This window comes from Galeopterus variegatus, unplaced genomic scaffold, assembly GCF_000696425.1.
Source record: "Galeopterus variegatus unplaced genomic scaffold, G_variegatus-3.0.2 Scaffold381, whole genome shotgun sequence".
In the NCBI taxonomy this organism is placed as follows: Eukaryota; Metazoa; Chordata; class Mammalia; order Dermoptera; family Cynocephalidae; genus Galeopterus; species Galeopterus variegatus.
In genome coordinates, this window is record NW_007726492.1 from 497,798 (window position 1) to 518,887 (window position 21,090).

The following is a 21,090-nucleotide window of genomic DNA, read 5'->3' on the forward strand; positions in this document are numbered from 1 at the left end:
TTTTGAAAGACACTTTAAGGAAAATGAAAAGAAAAGCCAAAGACTAGGATAAAATATTGTAAATCAAAGATCAGATAAAGGACTTTACCTTTAATTTATAAAGAAATCTCAAACTTAATCATAAAAAAACCCACCCAACTAAAAAAGACAAAAGATTAGAATATACACTTCCAAAAAAGAAGATATGCAGATGTCAAATAAGCCCTTAAAAAGATGATCAACATCATTAGTCTTCAGGGAAATGCAAATTAGAACTTCATTGGCAAGCCAGTACATACCTATTATGACTAAAAATTTTAATAGAATGATCATGCTAAATGTTGGTGAGGATGTGGAGGAACTGAAACTCTCATCCACTGCTGAAAGGAACGTAAAATGGTACAACCACTTTGGAAAAGAGTTTTGTACTTTCTTAAAATTTTAAGCATGTACCTCCCATATGTTCCAGTTATTCTACTACTAGGTATTTACCAAAAATTAAAGAATGTGTATATCCATACAAAGACTTGTATACAAATGCTCACAGCAGCTTTATTTGTAATAGTCCCTAAAACCTGAAGCAACCCAAAGGTCAACAGATCAACAAACTGTGGTATATCCATGCAATGAAACAATACTCAGAAATAAAAAGAAATAACCTATTTACACATGCAATAACACTAATGAGACTTAACATAATTATGCAAACTGAAAAAAGACAGAAAAAAACATACATATTTTATGTTTCCATTAATATAAAACTCTAGAAAGTGCAAACTAATCTGTAATGACAGAAAGCAGATAAATGGTTGCCTGGGGAAGAAAACATTGCAAAAAGACACAAGGAAACTTTGGGGGGGGGGTAGTGAATATGCTCATTATTTTGACCGTGGTGATGATTTAACAGTGTGTGCATATGTCAAAACTTAACACTGTGCACTTTATTATATGTCAGTTATACTTCAATAAAGCTGGAAAAATTAGAAAATATCTTTTTTAAAAAACTAAATACAAAAAATTGATTATATATTGCCATTTCTGAGTTCAGGGGAAAACACAGTGAAGCCAAAATTAAACTCTTAAAAAAATGGCAAAACAAAAAAATGTATATAATGCAACAATAGATGAGAAAAAAAATAAAAAACCTTCTTAAATTCTCTATTTTCTCACTAAGAGATTAAGAGTACAAAAAAGAAAGAACATAAACATTTTTGAGAAGTAAACATTTCAAATATCATATGTCAAGCATAGAGAAAAGATAACTAGAGAACAGCATGTGGTTTCCAAATTACACAGTAAGTTCACTCACTGATTCTCTATATATTAAATTATATTTATTCATTTGAAAAAAGAGCTTAAAGTGGGACCTATAGGCCAGATTAAAAACTGTTCAAGAGAGTTTAATAAGCACAACCTGATTGTGATCTGCTAACAATGTTATTTCTCTCAACAGTCAATCATGTTGAGGTTAGGTTTATGTTTTCAAAAAAGGCAATATTTTGACTACACATTTTTATTATATATACACAATACTGCTTTGATCATTATTTTTATAGTATTTCAACTGATATGCAAAACATAAGCCAATTCCTACAAATTTCAAAGTCCGTCCAGTGAAAAAATTATCGTAATATGCTACTAAGTTTCCAATTTGACATTTTAAATAAAGTTTAAAAGGTTGTTCACATTGAATGTGAGTCTTCTAATCAGAGTGTATCCATGGATTTACAAAGGAATCCAAATGTTCTTGATCAGATAAAATTAATATGACCACTAAGTTATGTTTAGTCAGTAATGTGTGTGATAAGTAAACTTTTCCATATATGTAGCTATTTTATAAGTGACCTTTAAAAGCAGATTTAAAACATTCATTATATAGCTGCTGCAGTTAAAGCTGGGGCTTAGTAGAAGGTACCAAGAGAAGATATTAATTTTCATGTTCAGAAAGCATTATTCATTGCTATTGTGAAGAAAAACCCCAGTTTGCATGTAATAAATTAATACTTAAATGATCATTTTGTTGGATAAATAACAATTACCTGTGAGACACCCAGCTTTTTACAAGCATCAAGAAAATTTTCTACATTTCTTCTACATTTTGCCATGCTCAGTTTGGGCTGTAAAAGAAAAAAAGATTATTTTTCAGGCATTTTCGTACAGAATTTAATCAAAACTGAAAATTGAATATATTGAGGAATGTTATTTAAAGACAGTTTTAAGAAGCTCTATCTTCCTTTAGAGAACTAAGAAATCATAGACAAAACTTACCACCGCTGGTGATGGTACATGAATACTAGCCACAGAACGTGGCCTTATATGATTGGCTAAATGGCAAAGAACAACTCCATCCATCAGTGCAGCTCCAATGTCATCAGGCAAAATAACTTTTAACCTGGATTCAAGATTCTATTAAAAAAATGGGCACAAATCACAGATATTATATCAACACATATGTTATATATTTATATTACTAATTATTATATAATCCAAGAATTTTAAAGGAGCATTGAAAATAAATTCCATATACCTTATTAATTTTCCAAGTTAAACCTATTCCATTTCTACAAAGCAGATCCAAAAGGTCAATCTGACTTACATTGCGAAGTTGTCGTATTTGCTCTCGCTCTTCCCGTAAATGTTCCATCTTTCTTCTCATTGTAAAGCCTGGATCTGCTGCTCCATATTCCTGACGAGATGAGCGGCTAAAAGCTATAAAAACAGAAATTTCCTAACTCGTTACAAAGCTAATAGGAATGATCAACCATTGATGAGGAGAAAGGAATGATAATAAGAATCAGTACAAAATTGCATAAAACACCATTATTTATTAATACATTCTAAATATTTCTTAAAGAATATATTTGAACTCTACTTATCTGCATAATTGAAAGCAACAGGGAAGACAAGTGCTATGATTTGTACCACCTATACATGTTCTTATTTAAACATACGTTATTAGAAACTTATGACCCAGGTTAAAATGATTATTGAACATATGTCAGCCTTTTATCTTTAAACAAAATGGAATTATTCTTGAAGGTCAATACAGTTATTCATGAATAAAAACTATAATTCAATACCTTGCCAAGTAACATGGATCCATTTTCTTTTGGGCTTGCCAAATGCGAAAAGATCCCTTTTTAAAACCACAATATAATGGAGTGCTATAATTTCAAACAGGGTTTGGTCTGCTGGCAGAGTGGTCATTCTAACAGCAGTCACAGTAGAGTAGAAATAAGACTGCAGTATATCTAAGGCAAAAAGCTGAGGTTTCAGGAGCTTGAAGGTAAAGAGGAAGAAAGAAATGGGAATGGGAATTGGAAAGACAAATAAGGTAAGAGAAAATTACTTTTAGGAGAGGGGAAAGTATCTATGTGTACTTAAAACTATGGAATCAGTCCCATTTAAGCTGGGAGATTCTAGCTTCAAACATAACCAATACATTTTATTTACAGAATATATATTTACCTGATCGAGGCTTCAAGCCAAAGGGACCATGTGAAAAACCATCAGTTCTGTCATAGGCCTAAAAACAGAAAACAAATTAAACGTCTTTTCTTTCAAAATAATCAAGGTACTTATTCATATCCATTCCAACTTGAGAAGCACTTATTTTTTCCATGATTAATAGAGTAGACAAAGGTAACTTGTATCTCTATTCAAGTTGATCAATTTCACTTTTAAAATGTCAATAAAGGGCCGAGCCCGTGTCTCACTCAGGAGAGTGCGGCGCTGGGAGCGCAGCAGCACTCCCGCCGCGGGTTCAGATCCTATATAGGGATGGCCACTGAGCTCACTGGCTGAGTGCAGTGCGGCCGGTCTCAAAAAAAAATAAAAATAAAAAAATGTCAATAAATATTTGCTAATTGACCTGACTACTTACACTTTTAAAAACTTCTCATAGTATAAGATTTAAAAAAAAAAAAAAAAAACATAAAGGACATAAAGTAGATATTATTTTTTTAAAAGAAAAACCAGATTGAAGTCTCCAAAAAATGAAGTAAACTTCAATGAAAAGATAGGTGAATTTAAAAACATTTACTGCCTATCTATATGGACTTGACACTTAACAGTGGATAATCTGAGGCCAATCTACATATTCATACTAATAGAGGCTGCAAAATGATAGATGATAAATTATCTCTTCTATTTGAATGCACACTGTTTTAAAGTGCTTTTACATGCAGTGGTGTGCTGTGGAAAGATACGTGGTATATTAGACAAATCTGAACTTGGAGTCAGAAAGCTGAGGCTATGTCTTGAGCACAACACTTAATTTCTCTGTGATTATTTCTTCATCTTTCAAATGGGGGCATTGTGAAGAATAAATGAGATAACTAAGTGAAAGTACTTTGCAAATTATAAAGTGATCAAATAATGTAATCTTATTTAATCTGTGCAACAACTCTGTGAAGTACATAGGCCTAGCCTTCAGTCACTTCTCTGTCATTTATTGACTAGGTCTTTAGGAAAATTAACAGTCTCTTCAGCTGTAAAATGATGAGAATGATACCTAGTTCATGGGACTGCATTTAGGTTCAATTTACGGGAAAGCACTTTGTTAACAGTAAAGCACTACACTAATAGGTTTTACCATTCTCCTTTCACACGTGAAATTGAAGCAATCAGAATTCTATAGGTTATCTGAATCTTCTGCTGATTAACATGTGATATGCTGTCCAAACTGAATGTTAGTTGAGCTGCCAAAACACATGCTCAACACCCTCGAAATCCACAAGCCTCACAGATTGTTTTCATTGTTATGGTTAAATTGTTATGAATTCTTAGATGAAAATTTCACTTACCCAAATGCAAGCAAAAATATATTATAAAAACATGTAATTTATTTGAGAAAATTGACACTACTACTCTCCCCAAGGAGCATAGATCATAAAATCAAAGTGTCTAGGCAAATAATAGTAGTCATTTATATGCTTACATTTGTTACAACTTAAAGTAAAAGAAAGGATTTACAAAAGCATATGACAAAGACCGATTTTAGGATACCTTAATTTAAATTGTTTACTAAAAGAATGTATACCATTTTATCTGCCATATAAATAATTAAAAAACATGTTTATAAAACTAATCTCCAAGTCCATGTAAAAGTTTTATAATGCAAGTCACCCAAAACAATAGAGTAGGAATATTGGCTTTTTTTTTTTTTTTAAAAAGATGACCGGTAAGGGGATCTTAACCCTTGACTTGGTGTTGTCAGCACCACGCTCAGCCAGTGAGCGAACCGGCCATCCCTATGTGGGATCCGAACCCGGGGCCTTGGTGTTATCAGCACTGCACTCTCCCGAGTGAGCCACGGGCCGGCCCGGAATATTGGCTTTTAAAAAAAGTAACACCAGTTACATATAATGAGATACTATCTTTGTAACAGTGAATTTAGACCACCCAAACATTCAAAGTCCTGAATTCACCAAACAAATACATAATCATTTATTTCCTAATGTCAACACACTTTGGAATACTAAATAAGGCAGTGTGAAGTAGAAGAGATAATGTTTAGAATTTTTTAAATTTATCTTGTTGTAAAGCAGTAGGTTTAACTGAATTAGAAGAAAGTCTTTCAAACCACCAGAGAATTTTACTGAGAATTCACAAACTGTAACTTTCATGCACCTGTTCTCCCCGTAAAACCCCTCTTAGGTCTACGATGCCAGTAAATGTGTAACCTCCTGTCGATAGGAACAACCCACTGCAGGGATGTTTCTCGTGGAAAAAGGAAGTTTCTCTTGCATTGCTTTCAGACCTAACTGGTTACAAGAAAAACCAAAGGCCATTGTACAATGCTGAAGTATTTCTTCGAATTTAAAATTTTAAAGCTGTTATTAAAATATATCATTTATTTTGAAATGCAGATGAACTAGAAAGCATACATTTTATAAAGTGAATTCTCTTCTGTGTTCTACAGACATTTTCCAATAAAAAAATCATAAACAAACAAGTGACATTTACTATAAATATTTGTATGAAAAGATGGTATTCTTAGTGATGGATCTTGGATGTGACCGGCACCATTGTGCACACAATAAGCACAAAATAGCCACCGGCCTTGTATTCCACTCCAGCACCAAACCGCTCCCCACTTCCCTTTACGAGAAGCCTCATGACTTAAACAGAAATCCTTTTGCTTCTGCAAGGGCACAATTCTCCACCCTGGCTGCATAGCTTCCATATTAGCATAATGCCCCTCCTTGATTACATCAGCCAGCCCTTGGCACCCTATATAAGCTCTACCACCTCCACACCTGGTGCCGTCCCCCATTTTGAGGGCAGCCCTGGGCTGCCTGTCACTTTGAACACAGCCCAGCAGATTCTTTTCCTTTAATAAAGCTTGAACAGTACCCGGCATCTCGGCTCACTTTCTTTCACTTAGAATTTTTTTACAGGCTAGAAGGTTTGCACGAACTAACCTACTATGAATTTTAAAATATGGGTGAATAAGTTATACAGTAAAAATAAAGATGAGGTTAGAAAGAAGAGGTAAGGAAGAACCCTATATAAAACAAAGAAAATGTTAAATGTGTGTGTGTGTGTGTGTGTGTGTGTGTGTGTATAAAAACAGAACTTGTACCTCAGATGACACTAGAGATTGTGGTGACAAATTAGCATTATCACTGTCTTGCTAAAAAAAGTAAAAGATGAAAGATGTAATTAAAATACAAATGATGATTTAAACATGTAAAAAGAAAACCAAAAATTGTTTTCATCAACTGCTAAAGGAAGAATCCAGAATATGCAATCTAGCACCTTGCCAGTCAAAGTGTGGTCTGGGAACAGCACATTCTTTGGAAGTCTGTTAGTAATGCAGAATCTCAGGTCCCACCCAAAACCTAAGGAATCAGAATCTACATTTCAATAAGATCCCCAAGTATTAAGTACTTTCATGAGCACTTTAAAGTTTGAGAGGTACTCTCTACATACAATAACAATGATGTGTTACACTTTGAGACATGCAAATGAAGGCATGTAAAACCTCCTTCACCCAAAATAAAAACTTTTATCTGGAAAATTAAGTATATTTAATATAGGCTTAGAAATAATTAGCAAGAATTTAATTGAATAAAACATTAAATGTTCCCTTATTTTTTTAATGACTATTCTACTGCCAACCAAATACAAAAACCCTGACATTTAACCTTAAATATGTACAGCACATAGAACACTTATTCATTCATTCAACAAATGATTATTGGCTACCTATCACATGTCAGACACTGTGCTAGACACTGGGAGTACTGAAATTTAGTAAAACATCCACTCAAGGATCTCTTAGGCTAGGAAGAAAATAGATTCAGATGTACAGGTAATACAACATTTTCAGTACAATTGGGAGCTATGCATGGCATATTATGAGACAAATAAAGGGCACTTGGGGAGACAATGGGGATGGTGGAAAAAGACAAGTTTCCTGAGAAAGTAAAGACTAAGTAAAAAACTGCTTACCAGAAAAAAAGAAAAGGAACAACATTCCAAGATGAGAGGACAAGAACAATAAAAGACACAGGATCAATAAATGAAAGGATGAATGCAGAAAACCTTTGAGCAGTTCTGTATTGCTGGAGGGTAAGGTGAAAGGAAGAAAAATTGTGAGTTGAGGCTGATGTGGTAAGTAGGGTCTTGGTCAAGAAGGATCTAGGATTTACCTTCTAAGTTATGGGGATAAACTGAAAGTTTCTAAGCAAACGGATGACCTGATTATATCTGTGTTCTTTGAAACGATCATTCTGACTGCATGGGTCTATGAGATATATATCCAGCAGAGATTCTAAGCAAGTAGGAAGATGGATACAAGATTACAAGGTAATGAAGCTCATGGGAGAATTCTAGAAATGAGATGTAAATTTGAAAAGCATCAACAGGTACACAGTGTTATTCATTGAAGACTTGAGAGCTGGTAAAGCCACACTAGAGACCATGCAGTGAAGCCATGCCCTGGCAACCAATACTTACGGTCAAACCGAGGTCTTGTGGACCTTGTGCAATGGAAAGCTAGAGGCAGGTGTAGAGGAATTGATTGTGTTCACATACAGGTAAATATTACCAAACATACCCACACAAAATATGTCATTCAGGCTTAATCTTAGATACTAACAATGAAAAGATAACAAGCTACTGGCATAACTGCATTTCATTTACCCAAGAAAATTCCACTGGAGAGACCAAGGAGAGAAATCAGCATCTGGGCTGGGAAAAGATAAATCATCTAGCTCTATTCATTATTTTTCCCTGTGTGATTCTATTTCCTAAAAATAAAGGCGTTTTTAAAAGCCCTGCCAAGTACCCAACATCAAATTAACTACCAATTTATCCAACTAAAAATACACAAAACTTGGGCCGGCCCGGTGGCGCACTGCTACAGTGCGCCGCTTGGGAAGTGCAGCGGTGCTCCCGCCGAGGGTTCGGATCCCACGTGCAGACTGGCCGCTCACTGGCTGAGCGACGTGCGGGAGCAACACCAAGGGTTGCGATCCCGTTGCCGGTCCCGGTCCGGTACGGGCGCGACACTGAGGGTTGTGATCCGTTGCCGGTCACAAAAAAAGACAAAAAGGAAAAAAAAATACACAAAACTTAAATATTTATGGTGATGAGAACGTATTATTTCAACAATGCTAGCTGCTGCATATCTTAAACTGATGCAATAGAAAAAAAATTATGGCAATGCACGAACTGTAAAAATCTAATTTTAAATTTTAAAATAGTGCATAGATTTTGTAGAAAGGATTCCTAAAAAGACTTCCTAAAAAAAAAATCTCAATTGACCACTGATGGATCTTGGATGCAGCCGCATCATCTTGGACACAATTGGCATCATCCCAGATGCGACCAGTGCCATATGGAGTACAAAATGGCCACCAGTCTTTACCCTATCTCGTGGTTTTCTTAGACAAAGAAACTCTTCTACTCCTGCCTAGAGGTACCTCCCATCTTAATTACGTCAGCCCTACCCACCACAGCAGCACCAGTTGTCAGCCTTATCCTACAAACCAGCACCCCCTCCCCCTCTCCCCCTGCATTTTTCATGCCCACCAACCAATATAAGCCTATGCAGTCCCTTTAGCCACTGCAACACACCATTTTGAGTGCAGCCCAGCAGATTTTTCTTCCTTTAATAAAGCTTGAATGGTACCCAGCATCTTGGCTCACTTTCTTTCATTTTGGTGCCGAAACCTGGGAAGGGTCCTTGCTGGACCGTCAGACGATCCCCTCTCTTGGGTTAATTGCCTCCCGGTGCCCTTCCCAGACCTCCTGAAACCGGGTACACTCAGGACTCTCACTCTTTTGCCATATCAGACCAATTCATCCAACATCGGCCTCAATTCAGAGTGAGTCATTGGGTCAGTCCTGTCTCATTTCGGATTCCCCCGACTTGCACTCTCTCTCATTCTCAAAGTCCAGGCACCTGGCTGAGGGAATCTTTCTCGTGCCACCCAGCTATTGGAGGACACTCCATTAGCTGGTCAGCAGCTTCTTGCTCGAAAAGATGCTCACCAGGGAGGACGCTCCTTGGTGGCACTCTTCTCCTACCAGGACTGCCCATTCCCTTTCCCACCCCCTAAATGGTATCCTCACAATCTAAACCTAAACATCTCATTTTCTACTGTACTCTGCGCTCTATGCCTCCGGGCTGGCTCCTATTCAATTCTTCGGCCTCCATGGAGACATTAAAACTCAAATGCCTCGTTACAATGGATCCCAGTGGCCACAAGATGGCACTCGATTTAGATACTCGCTGAAATGGCAAAAAACTGGAGAGATTCCTTTATGTTCGAGCCTTCTCCTACCTTTGAACATGTTCTCTCTGTCAAAACTGTCCTATGTCTCAAATTCTCCTAGCTCATGCCTGACCTCCCCTTCTGGACTTGGATTAATCTTTTTTTTTTTTGTCTTTTTTTTCGTGACCGGCAACGGATCGCAATCCTCAGTGTCGCGCCCGTACCAGACCGGGACCGGCAACGGGATCGCAACCCTCGGTGCTGCCCCCGCTCCTCGCTCAGCCAGTGAGCCGCCGGTCTGCACGTGGGATCTGAACCCTCAGCGTGAGCGCCGCTGCGCTTCCCAAGCGGCGCACTGTAGCAGTGCGCCACTGGGCCGGCCCAGATTAATCTTTTAATCTGTCAGACTACTCTGCTCCCCATATGGGCCAGCTCGACTATCTCCGTATGCTCCAAATCCTTCACCAGCCCCTCCACATTTACCCCTCTTCCCTCTACCTGGTCTCGAGATGCTTGTCCTCAGCCACTCAACCTCTTTCCTCTGCCTTTGTCAGGTAACAGCCCTGTCTCAGCTCTGGCTTTTTTAACACTTCTGTGAAGTGGCTGGGACAGAAGGAATTGCCTGAGTCCATGTACAGGGAACAAGTCTGGATAGCGGCCCAACTGGCAAAGTACATGCTCAAAATAATAGGCAGCCTGTGGGAGCTGTTGCTGTTCCTTGCACGGACCCAAATTGGGACCACCAGGCTGGCCACGGGGATTGGGATCTCCAGGATAATATGATCACACACATACTTTAAGGCCTCTAAAAGACTACTCACAAGTCAGCCAATTATGACAAGTTTAGAGAAATCAAACAGAGATCCACTGAAAATCCCAACAAGTTCCAAACCCACCTCTCTGAGGCTTTACATAAATACACACGTATAGACCCAAATTCCCCTGCAGGCATGGTCCTCTTACAGTGTCATTTCATTATCCAATCAGCCCCTGATATTCAAAAAAACTATAAAAGAGATTAGGTCAGATATCAGCTCCTGGCTAATGCCATCCATGGCTCACATACTCCGAAGCTGGCTGCCTCTAGGGGCGAGCCATCCGAGAACGGCTTCAAGTGTGGTCAACTGGGCCACTTGGCATGGGACTGTTGTAACCTGTCCTCACTGCAAACAGCCAGATCACTGGGGGGACTGACTGTGCCACTCACCAAAGAGAGAGTGGCCCAGTCCCCAACCCACAGCCTTTGGCTTCACAGCCATCTCTACCAGAGCTTCTAGGCCTTGCCCAGGAGGAGGACTGATGATGCTCAGGGCCCAAGGCCCCCAAAGAGATCACCACACGTGAGCCCAGGTTAACTCACCTCAAGGCAAGTAAGCGGATCTCTTTTGTCATCGATATAGGGGCCACTTACTTTACCCTTCCTAAAAATGCAGGACCAACAACCCTGTTCTCTATCACAATAGTAGGGGGTCACAAGATCAGAATACTGCCCACAGTTCACTCAACCCCTTTTCTGCACCCTACAACACACCCAATTCACACATAAATTTTTAATAAGGCCTCAATGCCCAACCCCCTTACTGGGATGGGACATTCTTTTCAAATTCAAAGCTACTCTTACCCTAAGCACTTTAACTTCAGTTACAATACTCCTGTTACAGGTCGCACCTAGACCTGGCCCCTGGGGCTTCCACCTTCCCCTCCCCCTCAGACAAGGTTAATCCTGTAGTAGGAGACACTTCTCCCTTCATTGCTACACACCATTCCCCTACCCTTGTTAAATTGCAGAACTCCTCCTTGTTCCCTGATATCCCACAATACACCATCGCTAACAAACACTTAATAGGCTTAAAACCCATTATACACAAATTCCTTTCTTCTCATCTCTCACAACTTACCTACTCGCCTTTCAATACACCCAGCCTTCCAGTTAAAAAGCCTAACAGCTCATACCATTTAGTACAAGACTAATCCTAACACGCGTCGTTCCCAACAACTCACCTGAACAGTCCTGCCCCAGGGGTTTTGGGTTAGCCCCCACTTCTTCAGCCAGGTCTTAGCTCAAAACTTATTTGAACTTCCCCCAGCCTCTAGCACATTAATACAATATGTGGATGACCTCCCTTTTTTTAGCCCCTCCTATGAGGATTCATAGGCCCACACCATTGCTCTCTTTAATTTCCTGGCCTCTAGAGAATGTTGAGTGTCCCCCAGCAAGACCCAAATTTCTTCTCCTTCAGGCACCTACTTGGGAGTCCACCTCACCCCCAACAACAGAGTCTAATGTCTGAACTCCCTACTCCTACCAGAAAGGGTGAAATTCTCTCCTTCCTGGGGCTTGCAGGGTATCTCCGCCGATGGATTCTTAACTTTGGCATGCTATCAGAACCACTTTATGGGGCAGCCAAAGGGGATCCTGCCATTCCTTTAGCTCCCCAAAAGCCCATTCACTCTCCCTTCCAGCGATAAAAAGCTGCTCTCCTTGCACCCCAAGCTCTATCTCTCTCAAACCTATCTCATCCTTTTATCCTATACGTCACCCAAAGTTTGGCAGTTGGGGTTTTGGGACAAAAGGCAGGAGATATTTTCTCCCTGGTTATATACCTCTCAAAACAACTAGACACCACAGCTCGAGAATGGACCCCTGGGCAGCAGCCACCCTTTTAGAACAAGAAAGCTCTAACTTTTGGATAACAAACAGTCAAGACCTTCTCAGGCATAAGGCCAAATCAATTCCCTCCCCTCTCTACCTACAACTTATTCACCTTACTTCCATTGAAAATTCCCAGTTCTCCTTCAAACCGTGCCCTCCCTTAAATTTAACCACTCTCATCCCAAAACACTCATGACCCTTAGAACATAATTGGATGGAGGCTTTAGAACTCCTTCTCAATCCCTTTCCACACATATTCCTGCATCCCACTACATGGTTCATAGATGGGAGTGCCACCTCCACGCCCACCCCCCAGGTGGGTTATGCCATAGTAAGTCTAACACAAACTACTGAGGCTGCACAACTCCCAAAAGAAGGTTGGGGTTATACACTGCAGAGGACACCAAACTTCCAATGACCCCACAGCCCAGGGAAACAAACTAGCAGATCTAACTGCAAAACAGTCTGCTCAATCACAAGGCCCCCACTCTTCCTCTCCTGCTCAGGTCCTTTTCATGGCCCCTACGCCCTTACCCCAATACACACCCCAAGAAATACAACACCTCCAAAAGGTGGGGGCACAGAGGAAGGACAACTGGTATACTCTCTCCGGTTGCTATATCCTCCCTACCACACAAGCTGAGCAAATCCTTTTAGATTTCCATAATTCGGTTCATATAGGCTATGAACCCCTACCATGTTTTCCTCAGCCCTTATGTTACTCGCCCCACATGGCCAAGTTACTAAAACAAATCATTCAAAACTGTCCTTTGTGTACTTGTTGCTCCAACCCTTTCTTACCCACCAGGCCAGAGGGTACACTCCTTGCCAGGATTGGCAAATTGACTTTACTCACATGCCTCCCCACGAAAGGGCATGCTGTCTTCTAACATTAGTAGATACCTTTTCAGGATGAGTTGACGTTTTTCCCCTTCACTTCAGAGGATGCTACACCAGTAACACATGCTCTCACCTCAGAAATCATGCCTCATTTTGGCTTGCCCCAATCACCTCATAAAAAACACACCTCACCAAGCTGTCCATGGAACTTCACCTCCCTTGGACCCAACTTCTCTCTTTAGCACTCACTCGCCTATGGACTGCCCCCGCCCCCAACCCCACAAGCCTACAGGCCTCAGCCCCCTAAAACTTATGTACGGTAGACCCTTCACCCTCACATCTCTCTCTTCCAGCTCATCGCCTTTAGGCCAGCATCTCCCTACTCTTTCACTCATCAGGGATCTTCTTAGGCAACAGGCCAACCTTCTATTACCTCATCCTTTCCCCACCACCTCTCAGACTTTAAACTGAGCCCGGGACAGCAAGTACATATTAAAACCCGAATCCCAAAGCCCCTCTCACCATGCTGCGACGGGCCTTATACAGTAATTTTCATTACCTCCATGGCAGTAAAAGTACTAGGAAAGGCCCCTTGGTTTTGCTTATCCTCGATAAAACCAGCACCTGAGACTTTACCCAAAAAATCTGTTATCAACAGGCCAGAGGGGTCCCTGTGCTCAACACCCAACCAACGTCTCCTTATACTTCATCTATTTAAGGACCTACAAAATTAAAAATTTCCAGGACCTCCACTCCTTCCTCAATTCGAGAAGAAAAATAATCTTTCCTCCTGGCAATCATCCTCTCGCTTTTACATGCCTACCTCACATCGCTCATATAAGAGCCACTCCAAGATTGATCCCAACCTCCTATTGCCCATTTCACATCATTTATTCAGGATCTAATCTGAGACGGATCCCAGCCTGCCTCCTTTGATGTGGACAACATCCCTGAGTGGGTGACTGAGCTAGCTTGGCAGGACACCCTATGCAATTACACCACTTATGAATTCACCCTTTACTCCTTTTTTCTACTATGTGTTCTCTTAGCCCTTCCGCCCTTACATTTTTCCTCTTCCTATTTCTGTGACTCTGGCCATTGACACACATTTCTACTTCACCATACACACAGTGCATTTCCCAAGTCACTGTCTTTGGGTCTGGATGGACAGTCAGCTCACAGGCACTGGCTAGACTCAGGGGCGGTACTACCCAGAGTAGGTTCACAGCTATTATACATCTTCCAGTTCCCTGGTAGGACAGGTCCAAAGCCACGTCATGTTCCCACGAGAAAAGGAACTATCAGATGGTTCTTTCCAAGGGGGATTCTGCTGGAGCCCAGTGCCCTCCAATAGGCCAATATGTGTGTCTTCACCAAGACCACACCCTTAGGTTATAATGATGGGGGAGGACTCTAGGATGAAACACGTCAAAAACAAATTAAACACATCATTAAAAACCTTACTCCCACCCAGCCAAGCTGATGTCCTCTCCAGCTCCCTCGACCCTGATGTCCATCCCCAAAGACCCCCAAATTATACAGTTCCTCAACGCCACCCACCATTTACTTAATTATATGTACCCCTCATTAGCAGGAGGATGTTGGCTTTGCCTACAATCAACCCTCCCCCAATATCAGGCTACACCCATATCTAATTTGAACCTAACTGGCCTACAGACAACCATACCTAAGTCCTCTTGGGTGTGGTACCCACCCACATCACCTTAACTCTGCCAGTAGGGTATTTATCTAACAAATCTCCCTGGCAACCTAGAAGTGGGCAATCTTACATCAAAAGATTACAACCAGACCATTCCAAAGGACAACATGCCTGGGTGGTGGCCCCAATCACTGAACCCTTGGATACCCTGGCTTATGCCCCTACTAGGACCCCTACCTGTGCCTCATCCTACTTTTTGGTCACTGTCTCTTTTGATGTTTCTCTAATTTTTTGCAGGAACGTATACAGGCTTTCACCAACAAAAAGGTTGCCAAATTGTTCCTGTGAGGAGGATATCAACCCCTCAGAATCAGCGACCCTTCCCCAGAGGAATACAGCCTCCCCACACAAAACCAATACCCCGCCACCTAATTGTTTTACCCGCCAACATAAATCTTTTACTTTTTACCATATCTTCACCCATCTCCAGCAGGAAGTAGCTTAAGAAGAATGAGACCTTCACCCTTTTCCCTTTTTCTTATACTTAAAGGTAGGAATGATGGAGCTTGGATGCGGCCGGTGACACCTTAGATGCAGCCGCATCATCTTGGATGCAAATGGCACCATACTGAGTACAAAATGGCCACCAGTCTTTACCCTACCTTGTGGTTTTCTTAGACAAAGAAACTCCCTACCTCGTGGTTTTCTTACACAAAGAAACTCTTCTACTGTCACCTAGAGGTACCTCCCATCCCGATTACATCAGCCCTACCCACCACAGCAGCACGAATCGTTGGCCTTATCCTATACACCAGCACACCCTGCCCCTCTCTGCCTGCATTTTTCGTGCCCACCAACCCGTATAAGCCCACGCACTCCTTTTAGCCACTGCTGCACACCATTTTGTGTGCAGCCCAGCAGATTTTTCTTCCTTTAATAAGGCTTGAATGGTACCCAGCATTACAGCTGACTTTCTTTCAACCAACAGGCTGATCTAGGAAGATAAAAGATGAGGAAGGCAACAAATTTAAATTCCTGGATTACAGGTCCGAAATGAATGATGATAAAATTCTAAAACTGAACTATTAGAAATTCCATTCTAAAGGACATGTGGAAATTACATGATTAAATTAATAATTGTGTGATGATGCTGAAAAGGTTTCATTATTGGAGAAAATCCATGCATTAAATCAATAACAAAGAAATTGAAAACTGGATTGCATTTTACTCTCATTGACCTAAATAAATACAAAAAATAAACATTTCAGCCCTATGGTGTCAGTGCATGACCCAGCAGGTAGGCCTTGGCGCCGCGGCCCGACTCCATCCCCAGCCCCGCCGAATGCATGCCAATCAGAGGCACCCAGTGGGAGAAGCCCAAGATCTGCGGAGACCACATGACTTGTGGTGCCAACGTGCAATCCAGCAGGTAGGACTCACCACCACCTGACTCCATCCCCAGTCCCGCTGAGTCCATGCTGATCAGAGAGGTGTCCAGAGAGGCCCAAGATCTTCAGAGACTACATGTCCTGTGTTGCCAGTGCACGACCCAGCAGGAAGGCCTAGCCACCAGCACGACCCAGCAGGAAGGCCTAGCCACCACGACCCAACTCCATCCCCAGCGCAGACAAGTGCGCGCCAATCAGAGAGGCGCCTAGCTGGAGAAGGCCAAGATCTGTGGAGACCACGCGCCCTGTGGTGCCAGTGTGAGACACAGCAGGTAGGCCTCACTGCTGCTGCCTGACACCATGCCCAGCCCTGTCGAGTGCACACTGATCAGAGAGGCACCCAGCCAGAGAGGCCCAAGATCCTCAGAGTGTACGTGCCCTGCAGTGCCAGCGTACAACCCAGTAGGTAGACCTTACCGCTGCTGCCCGACTCCATCCCCAGCCCTGTCGAGTGCATGCGGACCAGAGAGACGCCTCCCCTGAGAGGCCAAAGATACGAGGCGACCAGGCACCTAAGGCACTAGTGGGTAACCAAGCAGAAACTGAGGCAGCCATACCAAACTGGCAATCTCAGCAGGATCCTAGCCAGACAATAGTGACAAAAAAGTGGACTGTGAAATCCTGAGCCACAATGACTACATATCAAAGGAAAGATACCAGAAATATAAAAAATCAAAAAAGTACACCACCAAAGGGTAATAACTCTCAAGATCTAGATCCTATAGAACAAGAAGCACTTGAAATGACTGACAAGGAATTTTGAGTGATTAATTCTAAAGGAAACTAAATGAGATACAAGAAAACTCAACTAGATAACATAAGAAAATAAGGAAAACTATACAGGACCTGAAAGAAGAAATATACAAGGAAATCAATGCCCTGAAAAAGAATGTAGCAGAGCTTGCTGAGCTAGGAAAAGAATACAAGACCTGAAAGAAGAAATGTAAAAGGAAATCAATGCCCTGAGAAAGAATGTAGCAGAGCTTGCCCAACTGAAGAATACAATCAACAACATAAAAAACACAACAGAGAGTTTAACCAGCAGGCTTGTAGAAGCAGAAGAGAGAACTTCTGACCTTGAAGATGGGCTGTTTGATATAACACAGGCAGATCAAAAAGAAAAAGATAAAAAGAATTTAACACATTGAAGAAAATCAAAGAGAGATATCAGACAACGTTAAGCACTCAAATATCCGAGTCACGGGTATTCCAGAAGGGGAGGAAAAAGGAGATTGCAAAAAAAAATATTCAACAAAATAGTGGTAGAAAAATTCCCAGGTATAGGAGAAAACACAGATATTCAGATTCAGGAAGCTCACAGATCCCCAAACGTATTCAACCCAAAAAGGTCTTCTACAGGACGTGTTATATTCAAATTGGCAAAACTCAAAGACAAAGAGAGAATCTTAACAGCTGCAAGAGAGAAGCATCAAATCACCTACAAGGGAGCTCAATCAGACTAACATCAGACTTTTCATCACAAACCCTAAAAGCCAAAAAGGAATGGGATGATATATTCAAAATACTACAAGATAGAGATTGCCAGCCAACAATACTCTACCCTGCACGGCTATCCTTCCGAAATGAAGGGCAAATAGTACATTTCTCAGACAAACAAAAACTGTGGGAGTTCACTACCACATGACCACCCTTACAGGAAATTTTCAAGGGAGTACTGGGTTTGGTACCTGAAAAATAACTACCACTGCCATAAAAACTTAAGAAAAATCAAAACTCACTAGTAAAATAAAAATGGAAATAATGAGGAGAAAAAAAAAGTTGTCTACATCCAAACGAACCAACAAATACAGAAGACAAACAGTAAATCAGAAAGAAAGGAAAAAAAGACACTTAAGACATCCAAACAAAAATCAATAAAATGCTAGGAGTAAATCAACACCTTTCAATAATAACTCTTAATGAAAAAGGATTAAATTCCCCAATCAAAAGACACAGACTGGCTGACTGGATTAAAAAGGAGGACCAAACTATATGCTGCCTTCAAGAGACCTACCTCAAGTATAAAGACTCACATAGAGAAAGAGTGAAAGGATGGAAAAAGATTTATCATGCAAACAGAAAAGAAAAACGAGCTGGACTAGCTATTCTTATATCTGATAAAATAGACTTTAAAGTAAAAACCATAAAAAGAGATAATGAGGGCCACTACATAATGATAAAACAATTCATCCATTAAGAAGACATAACAATCATAAATATATACGCACCCACTGTTAGAGCAGCAAGATTTATAAAACAAAATCTAATAGACCTAAAGTAGGAGATAGACACTAACACCATAATGGCAGGGGACCTGAACACCCCACTCTCAAAATTGGACAGATCATCCAGGCAAAGAATCAGCAGAAAAACACAAGATCTAAACAACATTCTAGAGCAATTGGACTTGGCAGATATCTACAGAACATTCCATCCAACGACCTCAGAATATTCATTCTTCTCATGAGCTCATGGATCATTCTCCAGGATGCCTCATGTTAGGTCACAAATCAAGTCTCAAGAAATTCAAAAAACTTGGAATTATCCCATGTATTTTTTCAGACCACAATGGATTAAAATCAGAAATCAATAACAAACGAAATCCTGGAAACTATACAAACACATGGAAATTAAACAGCATTCTACGTAATGACAAATGGGTCCAAGAAAAATTAAAGAGGAAATCAAAAAATTGATTGAAACTAATGAAAATAATCATACATCATACCAAAACCTGTGGGATACTGCAAAAGCAGTACTACGGGGGAAATTTATTACATTAAATGCACACCTCAGAAGAATGGAAAGATGGCAAGTGAACAACCTAACACTTCACCTTAAAGAACTAGAAAAACAAGAACAATCCAAACCCAAAGTTAGCAGACAAAAAGAAATCCTTAAGATCAGTATAGAACTTAATGAAATGGAAACACAAAAAACAATACAAAAGATCAATGAATCAAAAAGTTGGTTTTTGAAAAGATAAATAATATTGACAGACCATAAGCATGGCTAACTAAAAAGAGAAGATCCAAATAACAAAAATTAGAAATGAAAAAGGTGATATTACAACTGATACATCTGAAATACAAGGAATCATTCGAAACTACTATAAACAACTATATGCCAACAAATTTGAAAATCTGGAGGAAAATGATAAATTTCTGGACACACATAAGCTACCAAAATTGAGCCAAGAAGACATAGAAAATCTGAACAGACCAATAACAATAAAAGAGATTGAAGCTGTTATCAGATGGCTCCCAACGAAGAAAAGCCCAGGACCAGATGGATTCCAAGCAAAATTATACCAAGCATTCAAGGTGACACCAATTCTCTACAAACTATTCCAAAAGATTGAAACAGAGGCAATTCTCCCAAACTCATTCTATGAAGCAAACATCACCCTCATACCAAAACCAGGCAAAGATACAACTAAAAAAGAAAACTTCAGGCCAATATCCTTGATGAATATAGATGCAAAAATCCTCAATAAAATTGGAACTACCTGAATACAGCAACACATATGGAAAATTATACACAATGATCAAATGGGATTCATCTCAGAAAACAAGGCTGTTTCAACATATGCAAATCAATAAATGTGATACACCATATCAATAAAATCCAACACAAGCACCATATGATCATCTCTATAGATGCTGAAAAAGCATTTGATAAAATTCAAAACTCATTCATGATAAAGACACTCTATAAGTTAAGTATAGATGGAAATTCCCTCAACATAATTAGAGCCATATATGATAAATGCACATCCAATATCATCCTGAATGGGAACTAGACAAGGATGCCCACTCTCACCTCTCCTATTCAACATAGAGTTGGAGCAATCAGAGAAGAGAAGGAAATTGTACGGAGCCAAAGAGCCCACCCAGCTATTGCCTCAAGGCCTCAGAGCCTTGTTAGCTGTTATCTTCTGTCCCTCCCCCTCCTGTGAACTATGGGTGTAGGTAACTTTGCAACTTGCCATAGATAACGGGGATTTTCCATTTACCGGAACAACCCGCCCTGCGGTTTTCTCAGTAAACCATCTGCTGCTCACTTCCTTATCTGCTGATTCCCTCCTGCTGGCTATATAAGATGTGACCTTCTGTCTAATAAACAAGACTTGATCAGAATACTGTCTTGTCTCCATTTCTCGCATCTCTTGTCCCATCCAATTCCCACCCCCTCCCCAGGTCTGCGTAGAATATCCCGCGGGTCGGGACATTTTTGGCGCCCAAACGTGGGGCACTGGATAAGGGGGACACCGTGAGGAAGACGGCGCATCGGAGGGTTAACCACTGAAAATGAAAGAGTAAAACCTTCATCCGCCACGGGAACCTGCCGCGTCAGGATAAGGTGAGTAAGCCTGCCCGATAATGGGACAAGAATTAAGAATTAAGAATTAAGTTGTCATGACATCTACATAAGACAGTTACAAAAAGCTTTAAAGATGTGAGGAGTAAAGGTTAAAACAAGTGATCTATTAAGATTTTTTGATTTCATGAAGAATCTTTGTCCTTGGTTCCTAGAAGAAGGGAATATTAATTATAAAAGGTGGTCTCGAGTTGGAGGCGCTTTACAAGATTTCTATGAGACTTAAAGGCCTGGAAAAGGCTCCATGCTAAAGGGGACTCAGGCGCTTCACTCACTGGGGTAAAACAAGGGCCTGACAAGCCTTTTTCAGACTTTGTAAACAGATTAATGACAACAACACAGAAAGAATACTGACATGTTGATACTAATCTTGACTATGTAAAACAATTGGCTTTTGAAAAC

At 40.5% G+C, this 21,090-nt stretch overlaps 1 protein-coding gene across 1 annotated transcript in view; it reads right to left on the reverse strand.

The window, feature by feature from the left end:
- Nucleotides 1-21,090, reverse strand: part of LRCH2 (leucine-rich repeats and calponin homology (CH) domain containing 2) — a 152,580-nt gene that overhangs the window by 8,169 nt on the left and 123,321 nt on the right. Inside the window, exons 18-21 of the mRNA XM_008568153.1 lie at nt 3,448-3,505; nt 2,576-2,688; nt 2,248-2,385; nt 2,019-2,096 (exon numbers count right to left, since the gene is read on the reverse strand). Of these exons, the coding sequence (XP_008566375.1) occupies nt 2,019-2,096; nt 2,248-2,385; nt 2,576-2,688; nt 3,448-3,505 (387 nt within the window). The remainder of the gene's footprint in view (nt 1-2,018; nt 2,097-2,247; nt 2,386-2,575; nt 2,689-3,447; nt 3,506-21,090) is intronic.